This window comes from Vanessa tameamea, chromosome 6 (genome assembly GCF_037043105.1).
Source record: "Vanessa tameamea isolate UH-Manoa-2023 chromosome 6, ilVanTame1 primary haplotype, whole genome shotgun sequence".
NCBI classification, from domain to species: domain Eukaryota; kingdom Metazoa; phylum Arthropoda; class Insecta; order Lepidoptera; family Nymphalidae; genus Vanessa; species Vanessa tameamea.
In genome coordinates, this window is record NC_087314.1 from 11,422,149 (window position 1) to 11,444,482 (window position 22,334).

Sequence of the window (22,334 nt, forward strand, 5' to 3'; positions counted from 1 at the left end):
TAATGTGGAATAAGCTTAATGAGAATCGGGTTACTAATTTTTAAACGTTACTGGTTGTGTCAGCTGTCAGTTCAATTGTCAGGTATCATAGCAATTTTTACTTTTGTAATTTGTATTTGTAATACCTATATTTTTTTCCAGTAGGTAACCATAAACCAGTTACATTTACAAGTTTATCGCGCACACTTGTCTAAAATCGTTTGGAAGAATGCAAGTCACATAATAACAGATAGAGCAACATTTTCATTCAATCACATATAAACGTATAATGTGTTATGAAGTGATGATATAATGTGCATAGTATAAAACTTTTAATATTGTTTTAATGCTAAGTTTTAAAAAATGGCCCCGAATTTAAGCAAATTTACCTCCAGAACTGATGTAAAAATTGGTATAGCCGCTTCTGCGGCATTAAGTGCATGGTTATTGAGAAATTTCTTAAAACCAAGGTAATTATAAATCGATAGTACTTTTCCATTCCATTATTAAATGTATATTATTATAATTCCTATTAGTAGATAATTACCATTTAATCAGTAAAAAAAGTATATAATTAATTTTTGTGATAGTTTTGAAGATGTATCTTTTGTAATGCAATTTAGTACTATATTTAGACTTAGATATAAAATTTTATTATTGCTGTGTTTGAGTAGCATAATTGAGAATGTAGTTAATATTGCTACGATTGCTTTGATTTTTAAATGTAATTGTACTTGAGATATATATTTTTTAAATATATAAAGAATATAAATATCTTAGAAATACCTATGATAATACTTTAGATATATTTCACATATTACTAAATCTATATACTTTATTTTTTACAGTGCTTCCAAAAATCTCAAACCTGGGCTCTCACCTGAAGAAAGAGTGCAATATATGATTAAAGATAAAGACAAAAAGGAGCCAAAAGCACAAGTAGATGCCAGATTTTTTGCTGAACTCAAAGTACTATGGGGTATAATGGTGCCAGGACTATGGACCAAGGAAAGTGGCTTCATGGTGTTAATAGCTCTTTCATTAATATCTAGAACACTCTGTGACCTGTGGCTTATTCAGCATACAACACTTGTAGAAGGGTAAGTATTATTTATCAAATTAATAATACCTTATATGTTATATGTGTTATGGGTACTGGTAATGATTTTTAGAAAATAAAATTTTATTTTTAACAAACTTATAAGAAAATATTTAATTATATTTCAATTTAAAGTATTAAAATATTAACAAAATATAATATAAAGTTTTATATTATAGTTTGCCTTTTATGTATCATAATGTAAAGGTTAAGTAAGTTAAATTTATTGCTCTATAATCTATGTTTTCACTGTAACAACAACATTTTAAATTGCTAATTTAAGTTCATATTGGTTCACAAATATTTCTATTGTATTCAAATTTATTAATTTATTTCGGGGTGGTGGGGTAACATTTTTGTGTAAAATTTTAATTTAAATTCTACATTACAAAAAAATTACTTATTAATAATTTAATTTGAGTTTGAGTAATGAAACATTGAGCAAGATGCCTTTGCACATTACTATTTGATAAATGAAACAACATGGATACCCAAAGAAGATATGTTACTTCTGATCTATGCTAATACAGTCAATCAAGTATGTTTTTTTTTATCAGATAATTTATATTAACAACCTCCTTTTTTTAAATAATTTGTCAAGTTTGTCAAGTTATGGTACCTCTTACTAAATTAAATATATTTAGTTGCAAAAGACATTATAAAGTTGCTCTGTCACAAAAAGTGAATAAATTTTGAATGTAATTATAACACTATATTGCTACCACAATCAAGAATTTTTGGACAGGAAATTGTTGGGCTTTTCATCATAATGAGCTACTCACGAAAAATTAGCTTGATAGTAATCAAGTGCAAAAATGGACCATGGATCCTGTACTAGAAGTGCAATGACATTACATTTAAAATTCTGCATTAAAATTAAAAACCCTGTGACTTGTGACTGAGATTGTGACTTGTTACTGCTTCTAACAACATACATATTTTAATTTGTGCCTAATTTTATGAGAAAAAAAAGGTTTTACCAAGAATCGAACCAAAAAAATCTTCAGCATTCAAATTAAATTGTGCAAATGATGGCGTAGTGGGAAAAATTGTCCTTTAATTTTCAGTCCAGCAATTGGAAAAGTCATAAAGTCCCTCGATAAAGTGTCAGTTCAATTTGGCATACAGCACTGGACAGGTACTTTAATTTATTTTTGGCCCTTTGTAGCTCTTTTCTGAATGCTCAATCGCTTGCAAAATAAAGGCAAGACTGCTTGACAGTAGTATAGATCCATTGACTCACGAAGGGGTGGGTAAAGATTTAGTTTCAATATAAATTAGTTATATGTTACTAAACTTCATACAAATAAAGTATATAGTATACATATGTGTATATATTTATGTAATTTTTTAAAGCTAAAGTAATGAATGTCTATAAATTGTAATCATGCTTTTATATTGGTATGTCTAACTATACTTGACTTAAATAAAATCATAGACTGTTTTTCATGTGCTGTATTCCATTCTATAAAACAGAGTGACATGGCTTTAGAAGAATTGAAATTCGAGAAAAAGAATTGTCTAAATGTAATTGTTGTCTTAATTTTTGAACATAAAAAAGAACACTATCAAATAGTATCAATAAGACTGATGTTACGTAGTTATATAGTCTGGGTATATATTAAACTTCATATATATTTACTGAGGTCTTGTTAAAAACTCAATAGGTATGTCCACAGTCTAATAAATTTGTAGACATGTACTTGTACGGGATAAGTACAAGATAACATTGCTTGTTAAGGTTAAAGCATAGATAATAAGTGAGTAGTACAAACTAGGTATGCCCAATTTAAAATTCTTTTTTATTTATATAAGTTTTTTTTTTTTTTTTCAAAATCTATTAATGAGTAAAACGTATTTTTTGTAATGCTTACCTGAAAAATAAAAATCAATATACATAAAACGTATACCAGTCAAGCTGCAGAGCTTTCGGAGGTTTAGTATAAAATATTATAATCTTTGACTATGACCTTAATGAAAGTGAATTTCAGGTTCTTGGCAATATATATATATATATATATATATACATACATATTCTACGAATTTATCGTCTTACAACACAATATATACAAGTAAATCTAATTTTTACTTGAACAAATTATTTTACAAAAATGTTGATGAAAGATTCCTAGTTGCCTACAGAATTTAATTTCGTACTGTAATACAAACTGTGTAAGGAAAATTACGACTAAATATCAATAACGTTTTTCCTTTACTTGTATCGATTTTATTTGTATTTAAAGGTCATATTAAATGGCGTGATTAATCAACTCACTACACATACACATTTTCTGCTATTTCACTTAAAAGTTAGTGATTTTGCCGATGCACATATCGATCTAAAAATGAATATCAATTACCCCTTTAGAGTTACGAAGGGTAATCCAGAAGGACTTACTCTATAAAATGATAAAGTTAATGATAGAGGGCTTGAAACTAAAAATAACTTTAAAAATAGATTTAAACGAATGTTTTCACTTTAAATAATTGACGTGAGCAAACAGGTTCTTCAAGTGTGCTAAATGTCATTGAATTTAAATATTATAGAAAGAACAATTCAAGCATTATCCCCTGTACAAGTTAGCTGGATCTTTTTGACAGATGTAAATTTTTCTGATCGACATAACTTTGCAATGACGACATATTATTTTATTAATTTAATGATTTTAAAAATTATAAAAAATATTAAAAAAATACATATAACACAAAAGTCCCTAAAGATTCAAGCGTTATCAGAAAAATTTAAGACATTTTATTGCTTCAAAGTAAAATTTAAATAGGAACACTGAAAATAATAGAAGCTTGTACAATGTTACATCGGTCGGACGGATGGGACACGAATAACAGGCAGTAACTGTTACAAATATCAAGTTATTGTTACGAACAGGGTCTTTTTGGTTGGGGTCTCATTAGCTGGTATAACTTTTTTTAGAAAAATTAGGTAAAAAAATAATATTGAAATCTAATTTGAATTACGCATTCCATCGTTCCAACGACTGGCCATATAAGCCGAACGTCGGGAACACTTGGGGTCAGTAGTGTGGAGCAAAGTCAAGAGGAAAGAAGAGGTTAAAAGAAGAAGTTAAGAGAAAGCAAGACTACCCATTCGTAACATTATTATTGTTGAATTTAAGTTTTTGTTTTTTTCGTCCAAAAATTCAATTGGGTAAAATAGACTTTCTGAATGAACAGATTGCTTGCTGGAGTGATTGAGTATTGTTTAGCAATCATACTTAAAATCGAGAATGAGTTACCAGCATATACAAAGTTTTATACTTAATAACATGAGAATGATTTATTTAATTCATTAATTCTCTTACAATAATCATAATCAATCAACAAATTTATTCTCTTCCCATAATCATAGAAAATAATAATAATAACAGTAATATATAAATGCTTGGTAAGTTTGAGACTACTATTATTATTTGATAACAAGTAAAATATTCTTTATATTCCTTTTTTTATGTAATAATAATAGCTATTCGTCGATTCGCTATAACAACTATTCACATCATCTCCAATTTTTACTTTATAACATTTAACTATAACAGTATCTAACGCATAATATTTTTTGAAGTCGAATTTGCAGTTTCTCAGTTCTTAGTTTTAATAAAATGAACTGCAAGATCTTTAGCTTTTCAATATAGATAATAATACATATGAATAAACTGCTTAGCTTAATTAAAATATTTTAATTTCTTGGGTGAATTAGATGAGTGGGACCAGGTGCATTTTATAAGATTGCGTCACAAAAACATTCGGTAAATCAGGTTTCCTCGAGCGAGAAATAATATATGGTCAGAAAAAATTAAACGTGTACTAAAATAATAATATAAAAGTTGGCGCTCAACTTATATTGAATATTGTTAGAATTATTTTACAAAATTATAAATTGCTTGCGTATGAAACATTTATAGCTTGCATTATAAAGTATTTAATGGAGCCTTTATTGTTGTTACTAAACATAAAAATAAGTTTTAACTATTTTAAATCTTAATCGAGCACATCGAATATCCATCCGAGTTTCCTGCTGCTTCCATTCATATCTGTTCTGCGCATGTCTCGACCAAAGTATCCCTCAAATTTTCGTTAAAATTAATAAAAGTCAAATGAACTTTGTATAAAATTACACATTCATTGCAGACACTAAGCGACCTACCAACACATTCGTTTCTATTACCATTTATATGTATTATTAGTTATTGCATTATAGTGTATTTGTAGAATAATATATCCTTGGGTATTGTGTTACTAATTGAATAATGTATATAATTTTATTCATCTATGTTATGTAATGCTATTAACGCATTGAGTTATTATTTTGTGATTAATAAGTTCCTCTACTAAGTCCACGGATTATTAATCTATATCTACTTTTATTCATAAAAAGCTGAAGACTATATAACTGTTTTTTTTTAATTTCCCTCGACGTTTAACGGTGTTATCGCAAGCATATTATATAAGGATACAATATGTGATGAATCACAATACAATGTCTAGATGTGTTACACGTCGTATTAGTCTCAGTAACATATTATGATGTCCTAAAACATAAAAACCTTTTATGGGTTAGTCCCACAAATTTCAAACCGGGACATCGATATCTGCAGCGGTATAAGCTAGCAACTACCACCAGACAATAAAATAGTCTGAGTATGAAAGTCTCTTTTATAGTTATACGAATTTCAATCGATCTCGCTTAACTAACTTTTATATACACTAACTAATATAGTATATTAAACTATCTACGTAAATTGCTTAACTTTAAATAGGTAGGATACTACTGTATCAAACAGTACATATTTGCGTATAAATTATAATTAAAAATGTAAATAACGTTCATAAATAAGACTGGACGCTCTTCCGATCTGATAATCATCATCGCCAGTGATCCAATATTTTAAATCAAGCTCAGGTCCGTTCATGTATGGAGCATTGTAGTCACCTATAGGAGGAGGAGGAGACTGAAGGCGCTAGGAGACTATCGGTGATGCGTCGCGGATACAATCCAAATTCCAGAGTTTGCAACATAAAGTAGCTTGCCTATCGGTCTTCTACAGGTTATTTTACGGAGAGTGTGTTCAGGCTCCTTCTAATACCTCCTTCACCTTTCTACCATAGGACAACCAAAAGCGGTGCGATCCTACTCTCCTACGTCATCGAGATTCCACCCATATGTACGAAGAGTTATGCTTATCTTTTATTATATTTGAAAATTTGGAATGTTCTTTCGGCGTCTGTGTTTCCTGAGACTTATAATCCGCATATATTCAAGGAAAAAGTGAATGGGCTTCTTCTATGCAAACGCGTTCCATACTTACTATCAGATATGACTGTAGTCAAGTGTAAGCCTGTCAAAACATACACGTATATAAACAACAAAAGATAGAAAAAACAAAGTCTTTGTTTTAATAATTTGTAACTCAAAGATACAAATAAAATAAATAGTTTAGTTTTGAACGATGATAATACAGTTTTTAGACATTAATGTAGATCCAAAGCTTTGAAATTCCACTACAGCTGTAGTGGAATTCTCATTCAACAAATGCGGTTAGGAAAGTTAGACTGACTGACATTGATACTACTCGAATACTATACTAGATAGTTTTCCCTTCGAGAGGATTATAATAATATGGACATTCTTATGGCATATACGTAAAATAACTATACGTATACTATATCCATGAAAATATTGATTAATTATATAAAATGATAAACAATGTATATACACGAGAGTATAGAAAAACTTGTAACGTCAAGTTTCCGTCTCCACCGAGTCATTTAATCGTTAATCGGGCAGTGTTCGCTATTATAATATATATTCTTTACTTGACCTTTGCCAATTAATAAATTTAAATCTAACGTTATTAAAAAAAGTGAACTGTAAGGCGCAATACTCGATAATATATCGATAATTGTTGGTTCAGAATTAAATAATAATTGAATTGTATTGCCCAAATAATTGAGTTATCGGAAAATAGTACCTACTGAGTTTTGCTGGTTCTACTAAAGTACATTCCGAACCGGTGGTAACTTTAAATACCAAATGATCTTGTAAAAGGACAATGCAAAAGCGTACAATCTCATTAAATAAAATAATTTCAATTTTGTTCTTTTTTCTTTGTAATGTTTTATTTATTTTATCTTTGAAGATATTTGATAAACTGTATAGATATTATTTATTTACTAAAAATGTTTACATAATAATCGGATTAGCTCATGATTGTATCTCCATTCAAATCGCAAAGTCCATTTGCAAAGATAAACATTAAACATATGTAAACCATAATGGACTTTGCTTTTCACGATACATAATGGACATGCACAACGCACATATTTAGAAACATATATAAGTAGTAAAAAAAATAAAAAATAACAGCCTGTTATGTCCAAAAAAGCCAAAAGCCTCGTCCACCTTTTTAAGAAGTTTTGGAGCTTATGCCAGCAGAGTGCTTCAATGTGTGTGTAGCAAGAGTAACAGATCTTGCGAGTTACAGTAATAATACTAGCGATTTTAGAAACGTATGTAGGAATAAGGAATGTAGCGTAGTATAGTTATATAATATAGTTAAATTTATTTGAGTAAAATCAATATATTTTTTTAATAAGTAAATCAATATGACGCAAGGCATAGAATACTCTTTGAAAAGAGTAATTGTTAAACAAAATAATAGACTGTAGAGTAAAAATCCAATAATAGTAGTCATAATTATAAAATAGCCTATATTTTGTATTATATCGATGTTTGTACGTTTGGTATAATTGTCTGTGAATGTTCGTCTTGTACATAGTTTGTCGGCGCTCCTCGATTAAATTTTAATTTCGAACCGTACACTAAGGAATATATTGACATCAAATGTCGTTTCCAAATTTAATGAATAAAGAACATTTTAATTTTGCTGTTGGTAACAATGATGTTTCATTTTAATAAATACAAATACTATTTTTACACAGCTATGTATAATTTGTGCGAATACTAAATAAAAAGTTTTAATTAATTAATTGTTTCAGGTCAATCATTACAATGAATCACAAGGAGTTCAGGCGATTGTTATTGATGTTCTTCACGGCGATGCCTTTGGTATGTTTTCAGTTCTATACTATAACGCAATATAGATTTGCGTTTCAAATAGACACGATTGCCTAATAGTTCAAATATTATATTGAATAAATTTTTCAATTCGACTGGGCCGTAACTGATAATTTTATATATGAGCTACAAATCTGTCTTGGTTATGCAAAAGTATAATAACAATAACAACAGTAAAGTAATAGATATTATTTTATTTCAAATAATAATACATAGGATAGTTTTGTATGTTTGGTTTTTTATTCCTGATTCAGGCAAATGTTTTTGTTATTAAACCAATTGAAATCTATTTCGCGATCACTTATTGGTTTATATCCATGGGCAGGGCTGTATAGTAATTAAATAAAAGTTTTATATTTTGTGAGGTATAGCTTATTATTTAAATATTGCAGATATACAAAACAAAGATATCATTGATATCTCAAAAGTAAAAAATATCTGATAAAATAGGTTGTTAATTGTATAACTAATTAAGCTACAAATAAAAAAAATACAGCGTACCTGGATAAAGTAATTTATTTACGAGTACTCATTCAACAAACAAGATCTCTAATCACATCTCACCTCGATGCTATATAAACTTTTTTTTTCAGATATCTTTAGTAAACAATGTCTTAAAGTGGAGCATAGGAGAAGTTAAATTAAGATTAAGAACTAATCTTTCCTTACATTTATATCAACAATATTTAAAGTAAGTATATTTATCATATTTCCTCCCGCCATGAGTAACCAACCAAGCACCAACCAATCGTGGTATCCAAGCTATTAAATCTATAGATTTTTTAGACATCTTCTATCTCTCTCTCTCTAGTGTGTTTTATTGTATTAGTGCATTTACTGCAGCTAAATCATGAGCGAGGGAAACATTATCATGGTCGATTTTCTTGTTTAACATCTCTGCCATGTTTTAGTTTTGCATTTTGTTAATGCATTTTGATAACATCGGTCTAGTTATTTGACATCGATTTTTCTTTATAAAAATATTTTTGATAATCATAATTCAGAAATTATTTGGCATAAATTCTAATAAATTTAAGTCGAATTCTAATTTTAACAAGTTTATTAATTAATACGCACAATAAATAAATGCCTTTTGCCCTGATGTATATACGTCGATTCAATGTTTATATATTATAGAGTAATCCTAGGTAATGAATAAAATAAAAAATAAAATTGTACATATTATTCACAACTGCGCCGTAATCGGGACGAATCTTTGTGCTCACATTTGGAAGCTGTAATAACTGGGCTTGCAGAGCTACAGTTATTCAATTGACCGAGTTGCAAAGATCGTTAAGTCATTAACTGACTCTTCATCATCTTAATTAAATATAATATTCATATTCATACATCATTTTACTACGTATAAAGTATTTTTTATATTTATGTACTCATTTACCACTAATATTCTGTTTCCGAAACCGGGAAGTAGTATCATCCAAAATTCTTGGTAAAATCTTTGCAAATAGCGGTTACTAAATTGAGCTCATGCCTTTTTTAAAATAATAATGATATTTGTGTAATTATAAAACTGTGTACAGACCTGACACTTAACTGATACACAGTATTCTTATACATATTACTGTGTAGTATTTCGATATACATATAGCCAATATAGACAACAGACGAAACAACTTAGATCCTTCAATTGATAGATAATTGATTGTGAATGACTCGCACAATGACAACGGCCACAGGCGAAGACAACTACCACCATAATATTACTCTTTTACCGAATGTAAATATGGAAGTAAATACACTGACAAAAATAAACTAATTAAATCTCCGGTTTAAAAATAATCACTGATTTGCTTATATTATTAATTTTAGAGGTTTCACATATTACCAAGTGACGAATCTAGACAACAGAATATCGAACGCAGACCAGTTGCTGACCACAGATATAGACAAATTCTGCGATACCGTTATAGATTTATATAGCAATATCAGCAAACCTCTACTAGACATCTCTATATATTTGTACAGATTGACTGTTAATTTGGGACCCTCGGTGAGTAAATATTGTAGATTTTGACTTATATTCGCTGAGTATTTTTTTCAATATTTATATTATGTTTATAGTTCATTTTAAGTTAAGGAAACCAGCATGTGTCAACGTTTTCCGGCAATTTTTTATGACTTCGGTCCATATAAATACATATATATTTAATTTATATATTTTTAATCTCGTAGACAAATTGAAGTTTCAGTAAATATTATAAAATATATGTCTAAGGCAGAATTGAAAATATCAAACCGATAAAGAAAAACATTAACGTCATATCAAAATAACGTACTTAACTTAACTTCATGATGTTAGTGGTGATACGTCAACAAAAACTCAAAAAAAAAAACATGTTTATTTCAGACACCAGGCATTATGATGATTTACCTGTTCTTCTCTGGTATATTTTTAACGTACCTCCGAAAACCCACAGGTGAATATTTTATAATAAATTACAAACAGCAGTCAGGATTTAATTTAATGCGATATTGATATTTCCATATTTTTTCCTTTTATTAAACAACAAGCAACAATTAATACACTATTGAAGCGCAATGGTTAGATAATAATTTATTAACATACAAACTACAACTGGCTGCTTTATATGATAGTGAAGATAATTAATTTGTATAAAGTGTATTTATTTTAAACATATTCATTAAGTAGATGCTGGAAAATATTTTATTTTTTATGAAACGTTTTTTATTAAAAGTTGATGTTATCGCGATTAAAAACTGACGACTTGAAACTAGATATATATTGCAACCTAGATATATATATATATATATATATATATACCTAAATTGGTATATATACTTGACCCATATGCCAGTATTATGGTATATGTGTACATGTGATCTAGTTTTAGTTCGTTCCCATCATAATTTTATATTTAATGTTAATTTTTCAGCTCGAATGACAGTTCAAGAACAAAAATTAGAAGGTGAATTCAGATATGTTAATTCAAGACTTATTACAAACTCTGAAGAAATTGCATTCTATCAAGTAAGTAGTTCTTAAACATCTTTGTGATTCACAGAGATGTTTTAGAACGCTGAATTAATTTTATTTTACATTATATCAGAAGATATTACTCTTTATCAACCAAAGGCTGCTAATACACATTTCTTAATTACGTATTATTAATCTTAATGAATAAAAATCACAATTACGAAATGTTTATTTTGAACATAGAATATAATAGCCGTTTTTGTATTCATATGACGCTTTTAGAAATAAAATACCATTTAAAATACATTAACGATGTTATGGTTTGTAATAAAATGTATATTTAATTTAATTCAAAAAACGACTGCCTCTTTGGTTTCGTTGGTATCGGTTACCGCGGATACCAACGAAACCAAAGAAGGTAGGAAAAAGGATAACAGGTAATTGAGTTTTTCCGTCGAATAATTCTCAGGAACGACTATTAATATTATTATTCCGGAATTTGGTACAATTTACACTTGTATAGTAAAGTCGTTGGTTCTGCGCCTGAACTCTTCCCGGTCGTGTCGTGGCATTACGAGGTCATGGCATTACGAGAGTGTGGGAATAAAGATTCCTACACTATAATATTTCCTGCTCTATTCGCTACTCGTATGAAACACTTTTATCATACAAACCTTTCGATAAGTCAAAGTCGATACCGAAGTTCGTATGTAACCTGTACATATTTTGTTCTCAGGGTAATCATCGCGAACAGCTAACGATACTCGCCAGCTTCTACAAGCTGACGAGGCATCTTCGCAACTTCCTTAACTTCAGAGTCGGAATGGGATTCGTTGACAATATTATTGCGAAGTGTGAGTAAAATTTTTCATTAGGTACTTGTAGTAACGTAACTTTCCACTGCTGGTCAAGGGCATCTTTTCTTGAAGATACGTCGTGGAGCTTATTCTTCCACACTGGTCGAATCCTGATCGGTGGACACAAATGCGGCACATTTCCATTATTCCATCACATGCAAGTTATGATTTAATAAAGTTACATGTTGCGCTGTTAGCAATGCCTTATCATTCCTTGTGAACATTGTGAAACAATTATTGTTGGAACATTAAATATGAATACGTACATACAACGACTGCCTTTCAGCTTTCCTAATTCAAACACGGATTTCCTCATTATATTTTCCTTCACCGCCGATCACGAGATCAAAACTCGTTGATAGTTGCCCGGATGAATAATTAAGATATTTACATACAGAGAAGCATTGTTTACTAGATCAATATTAGAGCTTCCTGGAATTCGGAACATAATGTGTTTTGTGCTCGGCTTTGAAGATTAACATTATGAGGAAAGCTGTACTTATGTGTCCGTATAATTGGTCCAATAGTGGGGCTGCTTTGGAATAAAACTCTGCTGTATAATATATAGTTATATTCTTAAAAATTTGAATGAATGTGTAATAACTTTAGTTATAATGTAACAATTCCGTTGGATTAATGTTATTTTTTAAAAACGCGTACGCCTTGGTAACCTTGAATAATTATTACCGTAATTAAATTTGGAATGAGTATTGTATATTATGATTTTTTTACTTGTTTACAGATATCGCCATCACAGTCGGTTTCTACGCAGTATCACGCCCGTTCTTCGTAGAAGACCACAATCTGTTAACGGCTGGCACTGAACAGGACCGATTCAGGGTATTTCATGAGACATAAATATACCGTACACTATATTATGCATTACGAGAAATCTTAGTTGACATATCTCTATTAAGAATACAACTATTCCATTCAACTACATATTCACTTGGATAATAACTCCGCGCTCAATCAAAAGACACTTTTTTTAAAGGTCCCCTTATAATGAATTTAAAACCAAATTTGTTTATTTTTCTTTTCGTCTTTTGTCTTACGTTTAATACATTAAAGTCCTCTAGTCGACTCTAACGACAACCATAAGCTGGCATTCTGTAGTAGGGAGGCCCTATTCTACAAAAATGAAACCTAATTTTATATAATTCGGCTGAGATGGCCCAGTGGTTAGAACACGTGCATCTCAATCGATAATTGTGGTTCGAATCCAAGCAAGCACCACTGAATTTCTACGTGCTCAATCTGGTGCTCGGCAATGAAGGAAAACATCGTGCGAAAACCTGCATCTAACTAATTTCAATGAAATTCTGCCACGTGTGTATCCATTGACCCGCATATGTGCAGCGTGGTAGAATCAGCTCCAAACCTTCGGCCCGAAGAGAGAAAAGGTCACAGCCCAGCAGAGGGATAGCAAGGGGTCGGTCCTTCAAGTTTGCGTTTCGATATCTCGCAGCACTACTACACATACGGGCGTATGCTGGTGAAGATGGCGGAGGGCATCGGGCGGCTGGTGCTGTCGGGCCGCGAGCTCAGCAAGCTGGCGGGGCTGACGGCGCGCGTGACGCAGCTGCGCCGCGTGCTGGCCGACATCAACCGCGGGAACTACACGCGCACCATGCTCGAGCGGCCGCCCGGGCACGACGGTGGGTACGGGCTCGATAGGGCTCCCCGAGCACGGCTCCCGGGCTCCTGGTCAGGGCGATAGACAGTTATTTGGTTTTTCTGTCGAAAAATTCTCTGTAGCAGCCAGCCTGGAAGTTGGAAGTGTGTACAGTCCCGTGCCTCGGATAGCACGTGTAGCCGTCGGTCCCGCGCCTGTACTCTTTCTGATCGTGTCGGATTTGCTGTCTCAGCGTATTATCAGAGTGACCTTGTGTTTGCTCACACTTGTTACCTATAATATGCCCTGCGTAGTTGGTTGCTCTCATGACATCGAGCGCCGTGACCGAAAATCGGCCTTACGACATTGCAATTGTGTCAACACAAACTCCTACTACTGGTCTGTACTGTTCCTCTGGGACCAACTTCAAATTCTTCTAAATAAGGCTGAAAATTTAAAAGTTTTTATTGCGTTCCTGTTTAAGAGGAAATTTAAAATAAAGGTATAAACAATTTAAAATTAATTAGTTTTCTTCAAATTTAGTTTTCTTAACTTTTATTTGCATATATTTTTTCTTCTTTCTCATATTATTTTTATACAATATTCTTAGTTGTTTTTATAAGTTCCTATTTGTAATTGTGAATAAATTGACTAGACGAGTCACATTCCCATATGAATGTAATCATAGTGGCAATAAAAGCATACATTTTGAAAAAAACAATCTTGAGGAAAATATTATATCTTCTTGCTTATGGCATATTGTTTCTTGACTTTCCTTGAATGTTTCTATTTTATTTTAAGAGACTGTATATATATGTAGATATAAAACATTGCGCCAAATAAATTTAATTCGCTAAAAGACATGAGTAAAAGCGAGGCACTTAAAATTTTAATAATACAATTTCAACATTATAAGGCGTTGCAAAATAAAATATAGTAATTGCTTCACCTTATAAATGTTGTTCAAACGAAATCCCCCTCGACAATGGTATGTCATCTTCTTTCAAATGTCCAACCACTGATGAGATAAAGAGAAATCGATGTTTAACAAAATTAAACTTTTACTATAAAAGTCCTTAAGGGCCTTACTTAGTGAGTATAAAACCTTCAAAGGTTTGAAAGAAGTCGCATTTACAACACGAACAGCTTGTTCATAAATGCCTTCGTGCAGGCGGCCCGCCGGCGCTGGCCCCCGGCGCCGGCCGCATCGTGTACCAGGACAAGATCATCCGCTTCGACCGAGTGCCGCTCGTGACGCCAAACGGGGACGTGCTCATCAAGGAGCTTAGCTTCGAAGTCAAGTGAGTCGAGCGGCCGACAATTAATTGTGCCGATTTTGTGCAAATGCCGATTTCATTTATAATAAGTGTATACATAGAAGAAACATTTTCAATCTAAAGAAATAACATTAACACACACATGTGTGAACAATTCATTTATGTAAATATGATTGACATCCTAAATATAAAAATAATATTCTTTAAAATAATACTATGTTGCAGATCTGGTATCAACGTGCTCGTATGTGGTCCGAACGGTTGTGGAAAATCTTCAATGTTCCGTATGTTAGGCGAGCTGTGGCCAATATTCGGAGGAACACTCACAAAGCCCCCGAAAGGGAAGCTGTTTTATGTCCCACAACGACCTTATATGACCCTCGGCACTTTTAGGGATCAAGTAAGTGAAGATTAATTTACCATACAGTGCATCCGAACCTTGTTTGTGTTAACTGTTAACCGAGAGTTAGTTTTCATGGTTTTCAAATTTTTGATCCTGTAACGTGATTTTTCTAATACAATATCTTTGCGCCGTATGCTCACTGCACTAGTCGCCAAACTACAACAAATATATATATATATCGGCGAGCCGGCAATATTGTTTGGTTTATCGGCGAGCCGGCAATATTGTTTGGTTCGGGGTCATCATCTTCATCATACATATTCACAAATAATACAACAAATCGATAGCTGGATTATCGTATATTGATTTTTACAATATTTCATTGGCCGCGACCACATCTGTCTTATCCTTCTTGACAACTGACATTTTATGTTTTTCTAACGTTCCAAAGAGTTATTGACTTCACTGGCCATCCAGAATCAAATCTCAAAACTTAGAGATTACAATCAAAGTATTTAATTATCTGACGCTGCGACACGGCCGTCCTGCGCCTCACACGTCCTCGTGTGGTATATCTGAAATAGAAATAATTTGAGGTACATATCCACTATCTCGGCCATACCTGACCAATGGGGTCAGTTACAATCATCGCTTAACCAGCGGCTTCGCTTAACCAGCGGCATCGCTTAACCAGCGGCTTCGCTTAACCAGCGGCATCGCTTAACCAGCGGCTTCGCTTAACCAGCGGCATCGCTTAACCAGCGGCATCGCTTAACCAGCGGCATCGCTTAACCAGCGGCATCGCTTAACCAGCGGCATCGCTTAACCAGCGGCATCGCTTAACCAGCGGCATCGCTTAACCAGCGGCATCGCTTAACCAGCGGCATCGCTTAACCAGCGGCATCGCTTAACCAGCGGCATCGCTTAACCAGCGGCATCGCTTAACCAGCGGCATCGCTTAACCAGCGGCATATGTACAGTCAGAGTAAGAAAACCTTCGTCAGTTTTCAAATTCATTCCTTTATCAAGTCATAAACTCTTATTACCTTTTGAATCTAAACAGACAACTGCATATAAAATTAAACTAACATAGTATGATAACTTGGTTCAAAATAGTGTTACATCTTTGGACTACGTCTAATGTCATATCAACATAAAAACTTTTTTTTATGTCCTAATTAGTCATTACAAGATTTAAATTAGATATGATATCTTCTACTGAATTGTCAAAGTCTGTCATTGTCATAAATTTCTTGCAATACTTGCAATCTTAGAAATAAAACTCTTGTAATATTATTCGGCCGCTATTTTAAGTGACGGTTAATGTAGTGACTTGACGTGTGATAAGTGGTTTCATCGGCACCGGGAAGTGATGGTGATTCCTTGGCCTGCAAAAGCAGCGGATATACCCTATCAAAAATCTATGGGGTTTGATGGTGCAGCGGTGGATAAATAATAACGATAGAACCAAAGCAGCTGTCGTAGAACATTGCCGAAGTGTCTGGGAGGACTTCAGAAGAACTGACATATGCTCTCGCCTTTTTGGATCAATGCGACAGCGACTACAAGCTGTGATTGATACGGATGGCGGATATACTCGATTTTTTAATAAAATAAATAAAATTGTTTAAATTAATAAATTTTACCATAATTACTATCTATTTTTACTATTTTATTTACTACTTCCGTCCTGCGGTTTCACCAGCGTTGCCAAAGATTTTATGTTTTCCCGGCATTAAAAGTATCCAATATGTTATTCCAGTACATATTCTATCTGTGTGCAAAATTTTGTCCAAATTCGTTTAGTAAATTTTACGTGAAATAATAACAAGCTCTCTCTTTTATAAGAGACAAGACAATGTCCTAATCTCTGATGTTACACGAGCATTCACGAAGGACTATGAGGTTTCGTGAAAAGTAAGTTTCGCGTAAATCTCTACGGGTTCAGTATTAGCACAACCAGACGGGGTGCCACAAACAAAGTAATCTTTAAATTGAGTTAAAATATGAATCAACTTAGATTTAAACTGCAAGGGAATGTCTGTAACGATATTCTTAAAATTAATATTACTAGATAATGCAATACATGCGTTAATAACTGAAGTTTTACACAATGTCACTATATCGAGAGTGACATGAATTTCTAATTCTTGAACTAACACTTCTTGTCCAATCATAATATCATGTAACAAAAACTGATCTGGTAAGACATGAAACAGAATATTAATAACGTTGTTATCAATATTAACTACGGTATTAATTTGCGAGGTACTATAAAAGCTAGCTTGCCCAATTACCGGTCATTCTACCCAAACTAGAAATTCATTCACCACAAAAATTCAATCATATTGTTTCCTTAATAAGTGAGCACTCTGTCCCTGAGTCAAAACAAAATGAATAGAGCTCACCGGAGTGTTCCAGGGTTCTGATGACGCAGACATCTACACGCCGATCTACCAGCTTGATAGTTGAGGAAGAGGCAGTTGAACCTGCATCCGTGTTGGTAGCTTGAGGATATCTCGATGCATAGTTTCCCGTGCCCCGGCAGTTGTAGCAAATTATGTCCGAAGCAGTCGTTTTCTAAGATGTTGTGGCCTTTTTTTATTTCTCCGTGAAGTGTCCCGGTAGGACGGTTACACTTCCTTCTTTTAGCAAGCTGTTGTAAAGATGGATGAGCGTTAAGGCAGCCGTCTCTGATGTATTATAGCGAGCGGTGAAAACCTCTGGGAAATCCTTCCATGTCATAACGGGGAAAGATACCCGGGGCAGCCAAGCCGATGCCTGTCCTTTCAAAACATTGCTGAGACCTATCATTAATGATGCTCCAGATAGCGGTTGATCAGCCATACATGTGTCTGCGGTTGATAACCAAGCACGTGCGTCTACACTTGTCTTCTCGGGATCAAACATAGGGAGATGCACACGACCGCTTGACTTCGATGCTTTCATAGCTTGAATTAGAGCAATAGAGTTTCGATTTTGCTGTTCCAATAACGATTTCCGTCTGTCTTCGTTACCATTCGTGGTAGGCTGCAGCTGGTGAGGTGGCTTACATCCCACTTCTGATATCGGCGAGCCGGCAATATTGTTTGGTTTATCGGCGAGCCGGCAATATTGTTTGGTTCGGGGTCATCATCTTCATCATACATATTCACAAATAATACAACAAATCGATAGCTGGATTATCGTATATTGATTTTTACAATATTTCATTGGCCGCGACCACATCTGTCTTATCCTTCTTGACAACTGACATTTTATGTTTTTCTAACGTTCCAAAGAGTTATTGACTTCACTGGCCATCCAGAATCAAATCTCAAAACTTAGAGATTACAATCAAAGTATTTAATTATCTGACGCTGCGACATATATATATTTTTAAGATATATCTTTTATAAATAGAAAGAGAAGTGTGTGAAATATATTATAATATACACAATATACTACTACTAAAACGCAATTTCTCAGTATTCATTTGTTCTGTTTACAACGCTAGAAAATTTGAGAAGCTAAGTTTAAAAAATGAGTAATTTTCTATCATATCGTGACTCCGATGAACACAATACTTATTTAAAAATAAATGCACGTTCCAGTCGATCATTTTAGCGCTCAGATTACATTAGTAATTTACCAAGTCTATACAGTTGACCTAACCTCACTAGTAACCTCAATGGGTAGTACCCACATGTATAATAAAGTAAATCAAAATCTAAATATTGTTTATTGAAGAATATAAGTGTATTATACAATTCATTATGCAAAAGTAAATTTAAAGCTACCACAGACTCGGAACGTAAATTATATGGAAAAAGATGCCCCGCCGCGAGCGTCGCTAAGCAGGCAGGTGCTGACTGGAAGCTCTCCGCCCGCAGGTGACCTACCCGCAGACGCGCGAGGAGATGTCGCGGCGCGGCCGCACGGACGCCGAGCTGCTGCGGTTCCTGGACATCGTGCAGCTCTCCTACCTCGTGCAGCGCGAAGGCGGCTGGGACGCCGTCGAGGACTGGATGGACGTGCTGTCGGGCGGGGAGAAGCAGCGGATAGCCGTGAGTGACCGGCTCCGGGGGCCCGGACCATAGCTACATATTATGTTATACGTACCTTAAAATATTTCTGGTACTTCATTATTAACTCCAGACTCCTTCACATTAAATTTTATTGGCAAAAAGTAGTTTGCCAATGTGGTCTCAATGGTATCTTTGGCAATGATATACTTTGCTAACGCAGATGGCGCGGCTGTTCTACCACGCGCCGCAGTTCGCGATCCTGGACGAGTGCACGAGCGCCGTGTCCGTCGACGTCGAGGGACAGATGTACCAGTACTGCAGAGAGGTAATGCGATGCTGCCCCCTTGATTTTTCTCTATCTATCTACTGGGTTTCTTTCTCTATCTATCTAAACTTATCTAATTATTTTAGTATAGTCTAGTAGCTCTTGTATCAGTTTTGTTTAAAAAATATACGTATCATTTTAAAATTAAGTTTGAGTAGATCAGTCGTGGGTTCAAATGTAAGCAAACTCTACTTTTATTTGTCGCTGGGCTCAATGGTATAGAAAACAATCATACGGAAACTGTATGTAATTAAAAGAGTTCTGTTACAACATTGTTTTGCCTGCAAATCGGTATACTTTAGATTAACTGAAATATTTTTTCTTGGCTGGAAGGAAGAATCCTAGTCTCTCGGCAAGGCGTCAACTAACATTACTACTATCAAATAAAATGTTTTCAGATGGGTATATCACTCTTTACCGTTTCACATCGGAAATCTTTATGGAAACATCATGACCACTACTTACAAATGGACGGACGTGGAGGTTACGTCTTCGAAGAGATCGACAATGAAACGACGGAATTCGGCTCTTGATCCGCCTTTTTGGATAAATAGAAACTTCTAGAAAAACCAGTAAAAGCTATATACCTATAATTTTACGGACAATATAATATAACAAGTTTAAGATCTAATACAATATTGTTAGTATTCAGATGTCTCCGATAGCTATTATTGATGTGGTTTGTATATTCCGATAACTTCATTGAATCACAATAATAGTAATTGTAATATTTTATACGCATCTAATGTGATCCTATATTCAAGCAAATATTATTATTATATTTAAGTATTTCATATACGTAATAGAAATACTAAAGTACCGTGTACTCTATACTTATGTATTGAATACATACATAAGTGTATTACTTATTGAACAAATACATATGTGTATTACTTAAGTAATAATACCTATATCTACAATTTATACAAAATGCCTTAAAATATAATTTATATTTTTTTGATATATAATTCAAAATATGTATAAATAAATACGTAATTTATCATATATCTAAAAGAGAAATATATTTATAAAACTTTCGTAACAAGTCCTACAGACGCGAAAATCTTTTAGGTTAAATAATTAAATGTAATATATTTAATTGCAATGTAATGTATTCATAACAAGTCCTTTGAAACATATTTTTTTAAATACCTTGAAATTCTAATTAAACTATTATTAGGAAGAATATTTTATTACGTATTATATTGTAATAGATTTTTTTTAATATTTTTAATTTGTGTTTATAATTGTCTGTATTAACTTAAGTATCATGTAGATTTTTTATACACTGTAACGACGTCATAATTAAGCGTTAATACTCGCCACAATATTTGCTCATTTTCTAAGAGTATATCGCGATAAAACTAATTTAATTTGAAACGGGACCAGATTCATTTGTTAGATTTTTATTAATATTTATTCATGCATAGAATCGAAATATTAACAAATAATAACATACTAAAAAAATATGTATGTTTCTAATTATTTTTTAAAATCCTAATAAAATAATTAGCATCTTGATAGTTCAAGCACTTTTCTTGTTCATATGGTATATATTCATTCCGATTCATAATAAGAAGTAATTTCAGATATTGCACAAAGTACAAATAAAAGCCTTTAAAGTAATATTACTATTACGAGCTAAAAATTTAATATCAGCAAAGTGTAATGTAAATCATCAATCATTTACCACCAAAAAGATCAATAAATAGATTCAAATAGTTAAATTTTTAACGATTTTATAGATATGTTTTTTCATTTCTCTATCAGAAAAAACTTTTAAATGTAGGTAGTATGCATATATATTGAAAATTTAATAAAAATTTACAATATTTATTATGATAATTATGTGACATAAATGATATGCTCTGGACCTTATTAATTTAAATTTAATAATTAAAATCTATGATTAGTAAATCACAAATATTTATATACAGTGGAATCCGTTTATAATGACATCGAATGGAATTGACAAATACGTCATAATAACCGGGCGTCATACAAAGCGTTTTGTAAAAATAAATATATATATAGTATATATATATACATATATATTTTGCACGTAATAAGTACATACGAAACATGTTTGTACTATATTGTTCATATTTTAATGTAAGTAATCTTTAATTTTTGTCTGCTTTTGATTTTTTATTTTTTTTTAATAACAGTTTCTAATACTATTGTGTATAGAAGACATAGCCATGGTCAAATTATCATTTTCAATATTGCTATGAACAAATTTGCAGACGACCTTTGAGTGACAATTACTTACTCAGATTAAAAACAATGAGCCAGGTGCCGAACGTCGCCGGGAACATTACCGAAGGTGTAAAGAATCATGTCGGTGACTATAACCGGACACAATTTATTAAAAATGGGTCATAATAAGCGAACTGTCACTATAAAGGAAGTCATTATATCCGACTTTTTTTACAAAGAATTTTATATGAGAACCAAATTTCATGGTGTACATACGTCACAATAAACGGTTGGTCAATATAGGCGGAGTCATTATAAGCGGATTCTACTGTAATTAATTAAAAATGTATATATTTTATATTAAAGTCGTTATAAGTAAATAATTCTTGTCTTTTAAATGTTTATAAAAAAAAGTGAAAATAATTTATAACCAATGTTGAATATAATTAATATTCATAATAAAAAAATGCTATTTATTATGAAATATATGTAATGTAACAAGTGAAAATATTATTCAATTGCACAGTACAAGCTATGATTTATTGAAATACTTTTATATGTACCTTCTAATTTAATTCCACAAG

The 22,334-nt window shown here is 32.5% G+C and overlaps 1 protein-coding gene across 2 annotated transcripts; it reads left to right on the forward strand.

Moving 5' to 3' along the window:
• Window positions 1-87: 87 nt before the first annotated feature.
• LOC113396402 (ATP-binding cassette sub-family D member 3) lies at window positions 88-21,221 on the forward strand. Of its 2 annotated transcripts, XR_010309155.1 has the most exons (16): window positions 88-449; window positions 828-1,079; window positions 8,093-8,162; window positions 8,765-8,862; window positions 10,002-10,182; window positions 10,540-10,609; window positions 11,087-11,181; window positions 11,864-11,981; window positions 12,727-12,824; window positions 13,453-13,642; window positions 14,771-14,900; window positions 15,102-15,276; window positions 19,092-19,265; window positions 19,447-19,551; window positions 19,950-20,374; window positions 20,410-21,221. XR_010309155.1 is itself a non-coding variant. In XM_026634324.2 (15 exons), the coding sequence occupies exons 1-15, from the start codon at window positions 343-345 to the stop codon at window positions 20,082-20,084; spliced, it is 1,998 nt and encodes a 665-aa protein (XP_026490109.1). In that variant the 5' UTR covers window positions 88-342; the 3' UTR covers window positions 20,085-20,381. The 2 variants fall into 2 exon arrangements, 1 of the variants encoding a protein (XP_026490109.1); XM_026634324.2 differs by lacking the exon at window positions 20,410-21,221 and having other exon boundaries at window positions 19,950-20,381.
• The last annotated feature ends 1,113 nt before the right edge of the window (window positions 21,222-22,334 follow it).

Coding starts and splice junctions, on each gene's coding strand:
- LOC113396402 (XM_026634324.2), top strand. CDS start 343: ATGGCCCCGAATTTAAGCAAATTTACCTCCAGAACTGATGTAAAAATT. Junction 11,982..12,726: donor TGACAATATTATTGCGAAGT/GTGAGTAAAATT, acceptor ACTTGTTTACAG/ATATCGCCATCACAGTCGGT. Junction 12,825..13,452: donor CTGAACAGGACCGATTCAGG/GTATTTCATGAG, acceptor GATATCTCGCAG/CACTACTACACATACGGGCG.